This window comes from Hippocampus bargibanti, linkage group LG09, assembly GCF_051943395.1.
Source record: "Hippocampus bargibanti isolate YZ-2025 linkage group LG09, ASM5194339v1, whole genome shotgun sequence".
Lineage (NCBI taxonomy): Eukaryota > Metazoa > Chordata > Actinopteri > Syngnathiformes > Syngnathidae > Hippocampus > Hippocampus bargibanti.
Genome location: NC_142742.1, coordinates 9,392,695 through 9,407,500, shown reverse-complemented (window position 1 = coordinate 9,407,500; position 14,806 = coordinate 9,392,695). Strand labels below are relative to the sequence as shown.

At 39.5% G+C, this 14,806-nt stretch overlaps 2 protein-coding genes across 2 annotated transcripts in view; one reads left to right on the top strand and one right to left on the bottom strand.

The window, feature by feature from the left end:
• Nucleotides 1–3,434, bottom strand: part of rps6ka1 (ribosomal protein S6 kinase a, polypeptide 1) — a 56,650-nt gene extending 53,216 nt beyond the window's left edge. The window contains exon 1 of the mRNA XM_089003633.1: nt 3,300–3,434. Within this exon, the coding sequence (XP_088859759.1) occupies nt 3,300–3,434 (135 nt within the window). The remainder of the gene's footprint in view (nt 1–3,299) is intronic.
• Nucleotides 3,346–14,806, top strand: part of cnksr1 (connector enhancer of kinase suppressor of Ras 1) — a 38,907-nt gene continuing 27,446 nt past the window's right edge. The window contains exons 1-4 of the mRNA XM_089003632.1: nt 3,346–3,484; nt 5,263–5,420; nt 8,845–9,047; nt 10,566–10,650. Of these exons, the coding sequence (XP_088859758.1) occupies nt 3,433–3,484; nt 5,263–5,420; nt 8,845–9,047; nt 10,566–10,650 (498 nt within the window). The 5' untranslated portion in view covers nt 3,346–3,432. The remainder of the gene's footprint in view (nt 3,485–5,262; nt 5,421–8,844; nt 9,048–10,565; nt 10,651–14,806) is intronic.

The window sequence follows — 14,806 nt, the reverse complement described above, 5'->3', positions numbered from 1 at the left end:
CCGTGGTAGTACTAATGAGGAATATTATGATCAGACTTTTTTCCTCTGAAAAAAAGCTTGTCATGTTCCAGTAAAATAGTTTGGTCGGCACGGTAATGGGTGTGTTCAGCAACACGTTGGAACTTGCATTTGTAGTTCTGATATTTCAGGCTCGGCAGAATTAATCTACTGACTCAGTAAAGTTAAAAAAAATCCATTATGCATCAAAATAGCCAGACAAAAACTACAGGTTTTTTTTTGGGGGGGGGAGTAAATAAACCTGAAAAAAACTCAAATAATGCTGATTTGGGCAAGGATGGAGAGTCTCATGGTGGCCCTGGTTCAAGTTGTCCATCGTCAAACTGCAGTGACCAAAAACCAAAAAGAATAATCTAACTGTCTAGTGTTCATAATTACGAACGGATCAAACCTCTAAAGCTGGAGGACACTTATTTCCTGTGGCGGCCCCTTGAAGGGAAAAGCTGAAGGGAAAGGAAGAAGAGGAGACTTGCTTCCATGCATCATCCAAACAATGAAGTCGACGGTGTTAGATCGATTAAATGATTAGACAGCAGGGGGTGCCAAAAAACCCAGAGCATCTCTGACTTTAAAAGTTTATTTCGTTGCTGCCCTTCTGTGGATTGGTGGCGGAGGTGTTACACAATAGATAACGTAAAACAAGAAAGGACTAGTTCTCAACTCGCCTTTATCGTGTCTGTACTCGAGCTTTGATGGTAGTAAATCATCACCATCGTCCGTGGAGTGACTTCCCCAGTTATTTTTTTGCCAGTTACGATCTTACAGTTAACACACAATCTTTTCCAAAATGCACTGCAGTCAACCGTCAAACTTCAACTTCGAAATGACAAAATATTTTGTTAGTGTATTGTTCATTTCCCCCCTAAAACAAATATAATTTGGTAAAATAGAGCTGGGTTAATAAAAACTGCATTCCATTTCTCATCTGCAATCAACCACAATATTAAATCCATATGCAGTAGTTTTAATTTCCAAATACAGTACTGAGCTAGATTAAAGGAACAATTAAACAACAACAGGAAAGAGGATTGGGATTAGAAATCTTGTGACTGGTCATGAAAAACAAAAGTGTCACATACTCTGAGTGAATTACAAGAGGCACTATTTGACTGCGTAATCATGTTGTTATGTGATTTGATAATTGTACGTTTGCTCAACTATGGAACAATTACGTGTACAATACAAGTGATGGAGCACAAACACTGGAATACTCTAAGCAGACAAAGAAAGTTAATTTACACTATATGCACATTTCATCAGTAAGAATGTGACTTTAAATTTTCTGTAATATCTTTGAATACTACTCAAGGATTTGTCTCCATCATGTTGAAAGAGTAACAATGAAATGAAAAAAAATCTCATCAAAACAAGACTTGCCATTAAATGTAAATCTGACCTGTCAGTCACAGTTCACAATACTGTACAGAGAAAATAAACTCTAAATAATAAATGCCAACAAGGAAGTTTGTTCTTCGAGAGTATCATTACTCCACGAAGTGAACCCACCTACACACACACACACACACACACACACACAAGGATATGAGTGTTTTTAATAGTGTTTTCAGTGAAAAAAATGTTAATAACAGGCAACACAAGATGGCTGCCCCACGAGTGACCCATTGATAGTCCACATATACACGTTAACTCATTCACTGGCATTCGCGATTTTATTCGGGAATTGGAAATATGACGTAGAGCGCCATTCCCGAATTTGTTCGGATTTTGTTTTTTCTTGCTTGGGTGCCGATAAAGTGCTGGACATGGACTCTGGCAATGTTTTTTATTCTCCACAAGGGGGCAGCATTTCCCTTTTTTCCATGTTAGCACTTTGTTCCAGCTTCAGCTGTTAAAGCGCTGCATAAAGCAATACAGTATAGTGTATATGTATTGCATTGTCTTTTGCACAGCCACTCTCATTTCAAGTTCATATAACTCCAGATCAATATAATTTAGGAATTAACTGTTTTTTGATGAAAGATGAGAGTCTAAGGTTTCTAACGCTGTATTGAATGTTGATGTAGTCCTAAAACCCAATATTCTGTGGGTCCTGGAATTCAAGTGACAATGACAAAAACCGTGGCACTGGAGTGGAGACATTTTTGCACGTCTGGCAGTGAATGAGTTAATATGTGAGATGGATCAAAGCTGTCTGATTTTGCTGCTTAATTTTTTTCCCACAAAGACGGTATTCTCATACTTCCATGTTAAGACTATAGTGCGCTATGATATGAGTCCTTATTGAAACTGAATTTGTGTCTTCACTTCCCATTTTAGGTTATGAGAAAAAAACTACCTGCAATGCTGTCAGAATAAAGTTGTCATATCACGATGTAAAAATCTCATCTCATTTTCCGTACCGCTTATTCCTCATCAGGGTCGCGGGGTTGCTGGAGCCTATCTCAGCTGTCTTCGGGCACGAGGCGGGGGACACCCTGAATTGGTTGCCAGCCAATCGCAGGGCTCACAAAGACATACAACAGTCACTCTCACGCTCACACCTAGGGACAATTTGGAGTGGTCAATCTGCCTGCCATGCATGTTTTTGGAGTGTGGGAGGAAACCGGAGGACCCAGAGAAAACCCACGCGGGTCAGGGGAGAACATGCAAACTCCACACAGGGAGGCCAGACCGGGACGCAAACCGGCGACCTCTGCACTGTGAAGCCGGTGTGCTAACCACTCGACTACCGGGCCGCCCTACGATGTAAAAATAAAGTCACAATATGAACCTGATGAATTTGCAGTTTTTGAAGAGTAACATTAAATTAAAACAGGACACAAACGTTTGAGAAAATAGTAGCCATATTACAATAATATCTTCAGTTATTGTTACTGTACTATTGTATTGTGAAGCCGTAATCAGGGTTATTTGAGGAATCCTTAACTACTAAAGTTTATTTTGTAATATTACAATGTGTCTGTTCATTAAAAAAACAAACAAAATAGGGAAAACAAAATCCAAATGAAAAAGGCCTAATTTAAAATGCTTTTGTTGATTTCATATCAAATACGTTTAAGCTTAATAGTTAAAGGTACAACTAGTTGGACAGTTTTTTTTTCTTTTTTTCCGATTTTTATCCAAGCCATATTCTACTTCGACCAATAGTCGTTTCTTTTCAAAAACTTCAATCCAGACTCAAGTGTTGCTTCATTATAGTTTCTTTATGCAAGACTTCCCACAGGTAAGAGTAGGAGGGAAAAGAGGGGAGGGACACCACCGCTTCCTAACAACGAGAGGGGAACTAAGGGGCTTTGTTGCCGACTCCCACCCACCTGTACCTGAGAGAAGGAGTGCTCGTCCTCGTCCGGCTCGAGTGCCACTTTTCCGTCTTCCTCCGGTAACAGCGGCAACAGCCAAACGTCAGCCAAAGCGGCGGGGAGCTGACCGAGCGAGTGGAGCAGCACGCCGATCATGGAGCCGATTACGGCATGGAGCAAGGAGACGGTGTGCCAATGGCTCCAAGGTGAGCCCGATTCTCACCACTGTCAACCATACCTGCTTTTTTAGTTCGTTGTTAACTATTTTGGAGTCACAAATAGAAACACGGTGATTACAAAACACACGCGTAAATCCTTTGGGAAGTGAAGGTGGAGGTGGAATGAGGAAGTGGCCCAGAGGAGCCATAACAGTCTTCGCTCAGATCATGTCAACACTGTGCTCTAGTCAGCAAGGTGTTGTGACATGCTTTTTCGATCAGACTTTTCTTTAAATTGACTAAGTCGAACCAAAGATGGCAAAAAATACTCAAAGTTAGGTAGGAATGCTTAAACTTGTAAAAGTACTCATTCAAAACATTCGGTAAAAAACTTACCAGGTGGTCAAGTACTTGAGACTACTCAAGTACAAACTAGACTTACTACTAACAAATATGCATAGCTGTTTTGGTAACTTCATGTTTCTTGAGATTTAACATAAAATAAATGTTAGAGTCTCGGATTTTCAGCATGGCACTAGAATATATTTTTAGACACAGGAGCTATTAGTGTTTATCAGGGGTGTCAAAGTAATTTTTTTGCCGCAGGCCACATTGTAGTTATGGTTTCTTCTCAAGAGCCGTTATGAATTTGGGGAAGCCATTAGAATGTTTAATCCCCTCTTCATATTACATATAAAGCGCAGAACAAATTAATGAATAACTAGTTTTTAAATCTGAAGTCAAGAATAATGACTGTTATTGTGGTTTACATCCAAAAATATGAAATTTTGGTTAGGATTTTAGCAAGCATCATGGAATTTCACAAGTTTGATTTGCTTTTGCGGGCCAAAAAAATGATGTGGCGGGCTGGATTTGGGCCTTGACTTTGACACCTGTGGTGTTTATGATCAGTTTCAATTTTCTGAAAAAAAAAAAAAAAAAAAGGCAATATTTTGTTTCGCCGTATCTGTTGCTGTCATCCGAAATACTCGCTTTCATTAATACTCACTTTCACTTTCTTCCATGTGCTTTGGTCCTTTTTTCATTTTATGAGTGCCCGTGACCCCCATCAATAAAAAAAAACTGTTAGATGATAGTAGCCTGCAAAATCAACCCATGCACAACAGCAAAGTGGATGGAACTCCAATATATATCACAGCATCGTGCAGTGGATCCCTGGACCTACTGTTAAACTTTTTAGAGACAATTGAATGTAAAAACATATGCATTTTTCTCTTTAAAACTTCAGCAGTTGGTTTCGATTATGTTGTGACTGAGCTCAGGCCTTTTTGTGAGTTCTCTGCTTCCTCATGTATGGAATGTTTGGTTCATTGATAATTCCAAACTGTCTACATTTTTTAAAGTAACATGTATGTTTGATTAATGACTAACATTGAATCCCCTTTAATGTTTACGAGCGTGTATGACAGGTCACAATGCGATCACAGAAGTGCCCCAGGAAATTGTTACAATATATATTATTTCTTTGCTGTGAAATTAATCAGCTTTGATCATCTATTTATAGCAGCAATATGTAATGACCACGAGAACAGTAATCTGCTATTTTGCTAGGTGGTGGCATAAGCAATTGATTACACACCCTGACTAGATTGATGTTAAAACTGCTGCTGTTGTGAAAGCGGTACACAAATAAAGATGTACTGTATTGTCATCGCGGTTTGCCAGCACAAAGCTTCAGATCATTTGTCAGCATCCAGGTTCCCGCTGCATGTCTCGGCCTGTTTTTTGTATTGTTTTTCCTCTCGAAATATGGGCTTTCAGTATGAGAAGTCTGACTCTTCCCATCTCTCGTGTCCGATTGCCAGGTCTGGACGCACCCTTGCATCGGTATGCCTTGTCAGAGTGGCATCTCTCCGGCCTGGATCTGCTGCAATTAACTTCTGAGGACCTGGAAAGGCTGGGAGTGTCCAAGATTGGCCACCAGGAGCTGATATTTGAAGCCGTGGAGAAACTGTGTTCCTTGGTGAGGCGAGAATCAGAGTCATGTGTCGTCTGTGTGCAGTGTGTGACCACGGTGATCAAGTTTAGGGGTGTCTTGAGGGTATTGCACATGTCATGTGTTCAGACTAGAATGCTGACATTATGTCTTGAACAACTGTTTACAGTCTCCTGTTGGATTAACAAAACATTTTGTTGCAAAAAGGAGATCGTTAGGTTTGTGGTTTGATTTAGGGTGTTGTGCTTAGGAGCTCGAGTTAGGGTTAGGTAGTTAGGATTGGGTTAAACGTTAAACTCAGAATGCAATCGGTCTCCGTGGTCACAAAATTTGGACTGCTCGCATCCGATTGTACAGATCAATCTACATGGATCTTGCACACTGTGGTGGATGATGACATTTACGTAACAGGGAGCAACACATACCCTGCAGACACACAGATGCATCAAGTATTAATTGGCCTTGCGCACCACGCGATGTTGTGATGCCTTCAAAAGAGATCTAAGACTCATTAAAAGAATCAAAAGCCATGGATGTGATAATCAATCAAGTTATTCATGCAGTGAATTGAGCTTTGATTACCTGCTGAAGTAATCAACAGTTGCAGTATTTTCAGTTTGCGGTCCAAAAAAATGTCATCTCTTGGCTACATCCATGTAGGTGGGGCTGTCATCACGAAATCATTTCAAAACTGTTTATCTTGTTGATTATTCCATCAAATCATGACAACGTATATAATCGGATGTATTGTGGTTGTTTCACACACACAATCCGAAATTCTCTTTGTTTTATGTTTAGTTTGACAATAAACTTCAATTTTGAATGGTACCGTCACAGTATTGTTTAAAAGACTGCCAAACTGCTGGTTGCTGTAAAACTATTTTGGAGTTCACTGCCACCATTCATGGGTCATATGGCAAAGAAATCACTGAGCAATTGCTTGTATCTCCAATAACTTGTCCACATCGCTCAAAGGCAGTGCTGTACTTTTCCTTATTTTCTATTCAAGGATGTAAAAAGGCTGTGCTTCCCCGTATTGTCCTCGGAGTGTAAATTGCCAATTTATGGGACCACTGCTTTCGTACTCCAATGTCCACTTACCTCTGCTGAACCACTTGTGAGGTAGTTTTATTGATAAGACTTATGCAGTGTGTTAAGTGGCAGTGTGTTTGTCGGCTAATTGGGCAAGACAGTGCAGTGATAGCCAGTGACCGCCGCACTTGGTGGCTCAAGCAGCTTAAACCTGCTGCCAAATCGTAGACAGGAGCCTTCATGCCAACTCCCTTTCTATGCATGTGAACACTTATGTAAATCTTTAAGAACAGACGACTGCTTGCAACCGTTTCATAAGTCACCCGGTTGGTTATACGGTTCCCATTTACATGACAAAGTGGCATGCAACCGCCTGTTTGGCTTGTGACCACGCTCATCCACGAAAATAAGCATCATACGGACACTTTGAAGTGCGCCTTTACGTCATTACAATAAGGATAAATCCATGAAAAATTAATGGCCACTTTGTGACTGTGGATTAGTGCCACTGGTTGATATGTAACAACAAAGCCTGGAACAAACCGCTTGACCCATGATGAGAGCGTCCTGAATGCAACCTGCCTATGCTTTCTTGTAATTGCATTTGATTAAATTAAATGTGTATGACATTTGAAAGGCATTTATTATTGCAATGTAATAACAAGCAGTTGTTTTTGATTTTTTTTGAACTAGTTACGAAAATCTTGATCACATAGTCACATTTACGCCGAGCGTGTTCATATGAACACAGATAAATTCATAAAATAAAATTCAAAACAAATTATCAAATAGGTTCAAAACGTATATAATTAATCATAATATAATTATATACAATTAACACATTAACTGCCAGACGTGCAAAAATATGTTCACTCCTGTGCCAGGGTTTTTGTTATTGTCACTCAAATTCCAGGACGCACAGAATATTGAGTTTTAGGACTACACAAACATTCAATGCAGCGTAAGAAACCTTAGACTCTTATTTAATCAGAAAATAAGAGTTAATTAAATTATATTGGTCTGGAGTTATATGAGCTTGAAATGAGGGTGGCTGTCCAAAATACAATGCAATGCATTCCTTTTGTAACTTTGCTGCTGTGAAATGTAATTTCTCCACTGTGAGACTGATAAAGGCAAATCCAATCCAATCCAATACTCTCCATACATATTGGTTCATACAGCGCTTTAGCAACAGCTAAAGCTGTAACAAAGCGCTACCATGGAAAAAGGGAAATGCTACACCCTTTTGGCAGGGAAAAAAACATTGCCAGAGGCCATGTCCAGCGCTTTATTCGCACCCAAACAAGAAAAAATAAAACTCGAACAAATTCGGGAATGGCGTACTATGTCATATTTTTAAGTCCCAAGTACATTTGTGAAGGGCAGTGAATGAGTTAACAATAATTAATTTGGCAACAGACAACAAATTTGAAAATGAATTTATCCGTATTCATATGAACACGCTCGGCGTAAATAGGTTAAGTGGCCGTATTATAGTAATAGCTTCTAATATTTTGATGTTGTGATGTCATTTATCATATTTTTTGAATTTGGGGCGATCCAGTGGCCCAGTTGTTTGCGTGTCGACCTCACAATGCAGATTCCAGCGTTCCTGTGTGCCGTTTGCATGGTCTCCTCATTCCTGCATGGGTTTTCTCCGGGTACTCTGCTTTCTTCGCACATTCCAAAAACATGCATGGCAGGTTAATGGAACACTATAAATTGTTCCTTTGTGTGATTGAGAGCACGGATGGTTGTTCGTCAATGAGTGCCCTATGACTGGCGGGCAACCGGTTCAGGGTGTCCCCCGCCTACTGTCCTAAGACAGCTGGGTTAGGTATAAGCCCCACAACCCACACTCACGGCAACCCTTGTGTGGATAAATGGATTTAAAAAGTTAATGGATGGACGGATTTGTAAATGTTACATGTAAATCGTCAATATTCACTCAGATCTTGATTCGAGAAGAAAAAAAGGGAATTGTGAATCAAAATCTAGTTTCACTCTTTTGCTAAATTCATTCAGCTCACAACCACTCAGATTTAAACCGTGATAAAATATCGCATGTCCCATTAATCGGAACAGCCATTTGTTAGCTAGTCCCTCTATGATCATTTTTGCTCGATTTCCAACACTTCACGCATTTAAATGATGGCCACCAAGAATAAGACTTAAAGTCATCACTGAAGATTTTCTGTGTTTTCACAGTTGTTCCTACTCAGTCAAATCACACATAAGGTGTTGTATGTGCTTTTGTCTCCTGTACAGCACGAGATGTGAAAGTCTCTAAAAATGTCCTCCCCCATTAACTGATGCTGACCTAGCTAAACAAGTTGTAATCCTGAGCATATTTATCCCTTAAATTACATTCAAGCTTTGTGTAAGGTTTTCATTTATCTTCTAAATGTGTCTCTCTCAGTCATTTGAAGACTGCGGGGAAAATCTGCAAGGCCTGACGGAAAAGCTACGATTCGTTGCCCACAACTTGCAAATGGGCATCCAGAGTCGCTGGCGCCACAACACCTACGACGGGCAGAGCGCCACCAAGCTGTCCACCAGTGTGTTGCACGCAGTGTTGGAGCTCATTGCCTCTGCCAAAAGACTCTTCTCCATACTGAACAGGTCAGTGAAGAGGAAAGTTACCTAATGGTTACATACACATTACGCCAAATGCTATTTTTACCTGAGTCTGTAAATAGTGGCATTGTATCATAAAAGAGCATTATTTAACATGCCATTTGCCCCATCCCTCTTCAATTGCTGCTGTGGACTGCAAATTTCCCCATTGCGGGACGAATAAAGGTATTCTGATTCTGATTCTGAAGACATAATGACATCATACCTGTCAACTTATATGTTTTCGCCATATTTTATAATTTTTAAAAAATAATTTCAAATAATGTACGGCGTACTACAACTTTCATTTAGGGAAAAAATCATGAACCGATCTTACAAAGACCATTTTGGCTCAAATCCAGTTTGTCTCACCTGATGTTAACCAACCACAATGCTGCCGCCTTCGCTACTATTGTCAAGGCAAACCAGCAAAACTAATCTTCAATCGTATTTTTTTTATTTTTATCGCTGTGTACGGTTGGATTGATACAAGCATAACGTGCACATGTGCCATAGGCTGTCTGCATTTCTGCTGTGTTAGCGTTTTTTTATCATTTCAAATAATATATGGCGTACTACAACTTTTATATGGGAATTGTACCATATTTTCCAGTGTATAAGTCGCACCGGAGTATTAGGCGCACCCCCAATGAATGGTGTATTTTAAACTTTTTCCACTTATAAGGCGCACCAGAGAATAAAGCGCACCTTCAACGAATGACAAAAGTTTCCCAAATATATGAAAGTTTTCCAAATATAAGGCACACCACATTATAAGGCGCTAAAGTAGAGGCTGGGGTTAAGCACGACTTCTACGTGGGGGAAATGGAGTCGTCGGCTGCTGACAGTAGTTGCGAGACCTGTTGTAGCTCAATATTACTTCACATATACGGCCCACCTGTGTATGAGGCGCAGGGTCATATTTTGAAGAAAATCAAGGCTTTTAGCTGCGCCTTATACACCGGAAAATACGGTAATCATTTAGAAGGTCAGCTGTTAGCCAAGGTTGACAGGTATGCAATGTTATTTTATTCACCCGCCTAAATCTTGGCACATAGGCAACTCACAGTTATATATGGTGGTACTGCACCATGGGTGAATTAATCTTGTCAAGTGCATCTCTTTATGCATCGCAAAATATGTCATATTTTGAAATTGCATTTTATTTGTTTATTTTTTTGGGAAAATGTGTTTTTGACGTCATGTCCAGACTTTAAAGCACTTTGTAAAAGAGCCATCTACAATGGAGTCAATGAAGTTAATGCGATGCATTTGGGTTTACCTTAATTTTTCGGAATATTTTATGCCTCAAAAGTCAAATACTTAACTCAGTGAGCAATGATACACATGAAATGGTTGGAAGAGAGTAGCTGGCTGATTGCCGTGTCAAGTGTGGGGGGGACACAACTCACCTTAGCTTCTCTTTTTTACTTGCTATTATTTTGAAATCTAAACAACATGGGTGCTGTGTTTCAATGCAGTTGCACTATTATGATCGAGTACAATTTCATTGTGCCTTGGCAGGTATCAGCTCTCCAAGGTGAGCGCCCGCACAACTAGCAAGAAAATATTGAGCCAGTGCAAAGAAGTTGGAATGATTGTACAAAAGGTTGGTCTTTTTTTTTCTTTCCTCCATTCAATTTCGACTGGTACACCTTGTCTACATTTGTGTCTGGGTTTGCTGAGTGACCCTAGCTGACTTCAGGCCTTTCTATTTGGGATTGACTATTTAGGATTTGAAAAATGTGATTTTTTTCCAGTGGGGCAGTTAGTTGAAGAATTCACCAATTGCAGCTTTTTGTGGTCTTGCATAAATGCTCGAAGATGCCACACAATGATGCAAAAGCTCTAAAGAGCAATCGGTCTCATGCAAGTATGGTGAAGTGTTCTGTGTTGGGCATTTTATTTTCGTCTGGGTTGTTCGTGGAAGTAACAGTACCCGTAGATATTTTATTTTGCTCAGTTTTGAAATTATATTAAACTATTTTAAGATTATAGTTTGTGGTTCATTTATAATTAGAATTATAACATTTCCAGGGGCGTTTAAGCAGTGCTACCATATACCCCACAAATGGGGGAGAAGGGACAATTCCACTCCTATTTGTTCTATTTATCAGTTAATCATTACTTTCCCCATCTTGTATGCACGATGGAAAAACATGCTTTTAAAAAAATACAATTAAAGAGGAAGACATGTTTTTTTTGCATCTCCATAAAGAGGAACTACGACTGGCTGAAACCGAACAGGAGCACAAGCTCCTCTCATTCAACCTGCCTCACATGCGTTATCGCTACATTCCTGGAATATCTGAAGGCGTTTGTTCCTTGAAGACGAAAGGAGGAGGAGGAAGGCTGGATTGTGGACATGTGACTTGCGTGAGGGGCTTGTTTTTCAGGATGTGGGGGAGAAATTAGAGAGCGAGGTCCTTAAAGGATGAATGTCAAACGCTAAGTAGAAGGGATGAGCTTGGATGTGTTGTCCACCTTCTGGTGGAGGGAGCGAGCCAGTGACTCTTTCTAGATGTATAGTGAAAGGCAGAGAAGGAGGAGGAGGACTTGAAGGAGGGATTACACAGTGACTGCTGACTGACTTTTTACTCCGCAGGGAATGTATTATAGTAACTCAGCAGCAGAAAGGCGAGACGATTTAACTTAGTACGTTTGGGCCTGAACAAATATATAAGTGAAAGTATGCAGCGACGCCTTGAAGAATGATCAGCGTCTGATTTGAAGGGCATTTAAATGTAGGCCCTGATCTGGATTTGAGAGCGGAACAGTAGGTACTGTTACTTCCTCTTTAAATTATATTCTTGTCGAGGTATTTAAAATCAAAAAATAAATCATTCAATTAAATATTGCAGTCTCTTAAACATATTTTTTAAATCAGTAAAATTGATCTGTTAAGTAGTGTTTAGCAGTCATTTAACTTTTAAGTACCGTATTTTCCGGTGTATAAGGCGCACCCAAAAGATGACCCTGCGTCTTATACGTACGTGTGCCTTATCTGTGAAGTAATATTGAGCTTCAACAAGTCTCGCAACTCCTGTCAGCAACCATGGACTTGTTTTATTTCCCCCTGTAGAAGAAGTAGTGAGTAATCCCAGGCTCTACTGTAGTGCCTTATAATGTGGTGCGCCTTATATTTGGAAAACTTTGATATATTTATATATTATATTTGGAAAACTTTGTCATTCATTGAAGGTGTGCCTTAGACTCCAGTGCGCCTTATATATATTTGAAAATGCACCATTCATTTGTGGGTGCGCCTTATACGCTGGAAAATACGGTACAGTATTATGCATTTAAAAATGTTTTAAAAACAGTCGTTTTAAAACATGTCCAAATTTTATTTCACCTTTTGAAATACATTTGAATTGAAACATTATTTATTTATATCATTTTATTTTACTGTATTTATGTTCATTGTTAATGTTCAAAATCATAGGAAAGGTACAGTAGCTTATAATTATTTTAAATGTTTTTTTGTTTGTTTTTTTTTTAGGAATAAATCAGTTCCTTAGTTCTGAGCGGCTGCACTAATGTATTATCACTTTTCTCGTTTTGGTGTTGCTTGATGGATATATTGATAGAGGCATGGTTATTGCGTTCATTGTGAGTTTCAGATTGTATTCTATTAACTCATTCACTGTCATTCCCGAATTTATTGGGAATTGAAAAACATGACGTGGAACGCCATTCCCGAATTTGTTCGGGTTTTGGCTTTTCTTGCGGGGGTGCCGATAAAGCATTGGTTAGACCCCTGGCAATGTTTTCCCTCCCACGAGGGGGCAGCATTTACCTTTTGTACCCCCACCCCCATTTCAAGCTCACATAACTCCAGGCACAAATAATTTAGGAATTAACTCTTTTTCTGATAAAAGAAGAGAGTCTAAGGTTTCTTACGCTGCATTGAATGTTTATGTAGTCCGAAAACTCAATATTCTTTGGGTCCTGCAATTTGAGTGAAAATGACAAAAACCCTAGCACTGGAGTGGACACATGTTTGCTCATCATCTGGCAATGAATGAGTTAAAAACATAACATTCAATTAAAAGAATAGTGGTGTCCAAATTATGGCCCGGGGATAAGATTATTGTCGTCTGTCCACTTTTTAGTGGCCCGTGGGATATACTCAAAATGGCATTTTACATACTTTACACTTTACATACGCCACTACCTCTCTTTACATACGTCACTACCTCACTTTACATACGTCACTACTTCACTTTACATATAACACTACCACACTTTACATTCAGAAATTATATGTATTGTCTGTTGTCAATTGTATGTCTTTTTTTAGCCACATTATAAGTGCCTTACACGCTGGGTCCGAGAGGACATTAATTTCATCTGTGCTGTATGTCTGCATATTAGCATATTTGACAATAAAGCTGACTTTGACTTGACTTTGACTTTGACTTTGACTGTGACATTTGACCTATGCCACAAGGCAAGTTAAAACAAAAACAAAGGTGCTACTAATATGAGTGTATTTGTTTATATGTTGTAGATACATGCAAGACAATGTCAGTAGTTTTTTGTCTGTTTTAATGGTCAGTTTACGAGTTAGCTCTTGTTTTGGTTTTGGATTGGATTGGATATGCCTTTATTAGTCTCACAATGGAGAAATTTACATTTCACAGCAGCAAAGTGATGAAAGGAATGAAAGTAGAAAAACAAAATACATGAGCTGCTGGAAAGGCAGCCACTCTCGCGGCGCCGTCTTGAAGTCAAAATAACAAAAAAAAACTAAATAACAAATAATATGACAGCATAGAGACACTATGACAAAACAAAGACACAGAGAGACATTCATTCTTCCGGACTTGCTGTACCCTCTTTGTAATGACATGAAGCAGTTCTAGATGAAAGAGGAGGGATCAAAGCGTCTTTCCACCAGTGGATCAGGGACATCATGGTGGAATGTGCACGTCAACTACAAGCTAAATATTATAAACACGCAGCTGTAGCATCCATTGATGAAAAGAGATTGTCTCACATCTCCTGTTCCACATAAATCTGCTTCAATTCCAAGCCGCAACAGCTCCACATACGCATCGGCGCTTTGCGCTGACGCTCCTTTCTTCTTATCGCGGGTTCCTCAAGCCATGCATCCATCCAGCCACAGACGGTCCAACAGCACTGACCTTTCGCTTTTGAATGTTTCGATCGGATCTGATCCCTCTTCATTTCAAGTGTAGATTTAGTCGAGTGGAATATGGATCTAGAGCCTTCCCAAAATCTTGAATCTAAACTATTTACCTTGTAGTAGTTTTTCAAAAATAACAAGAACACGCAAACACTATATTATTCAGAATCAGAATTACTTTATTGCCAAGTATGTAGAACACACAAGGAATTTGTCTCCGGTAGAACACGCTGCACTAGTATGATACTCAGAAAAGGCACTATACAGTTCTATTTGGGTCACTGTTTAGAGAGTGAATGGCTTGGGGGAAGAAGCTGTTTAAATGTTTGCTGGAATAAATGCGCATGGATTGGTAGAGCCTGCCTGAGGGGAGTAGCTAGAAAAGGTGATGGGCAGGGTGCAGAGGGTCCAATACGATTTCCGCGCAGTAGGATTTTGCTTGCTCAATTGATTTTACTTTGTGAAATGCTGCACTTTAAGAGGAAAAATCCAAAAATGAGGGACAAAATTACAATTATATCAACCTATATGACCTTGTCACACGTCACAGGCTAAATCAAGGCTCTAAAAGGTTCATAGTTGTGAGTTTATAGTGAATGTTAATAGTTGTTTG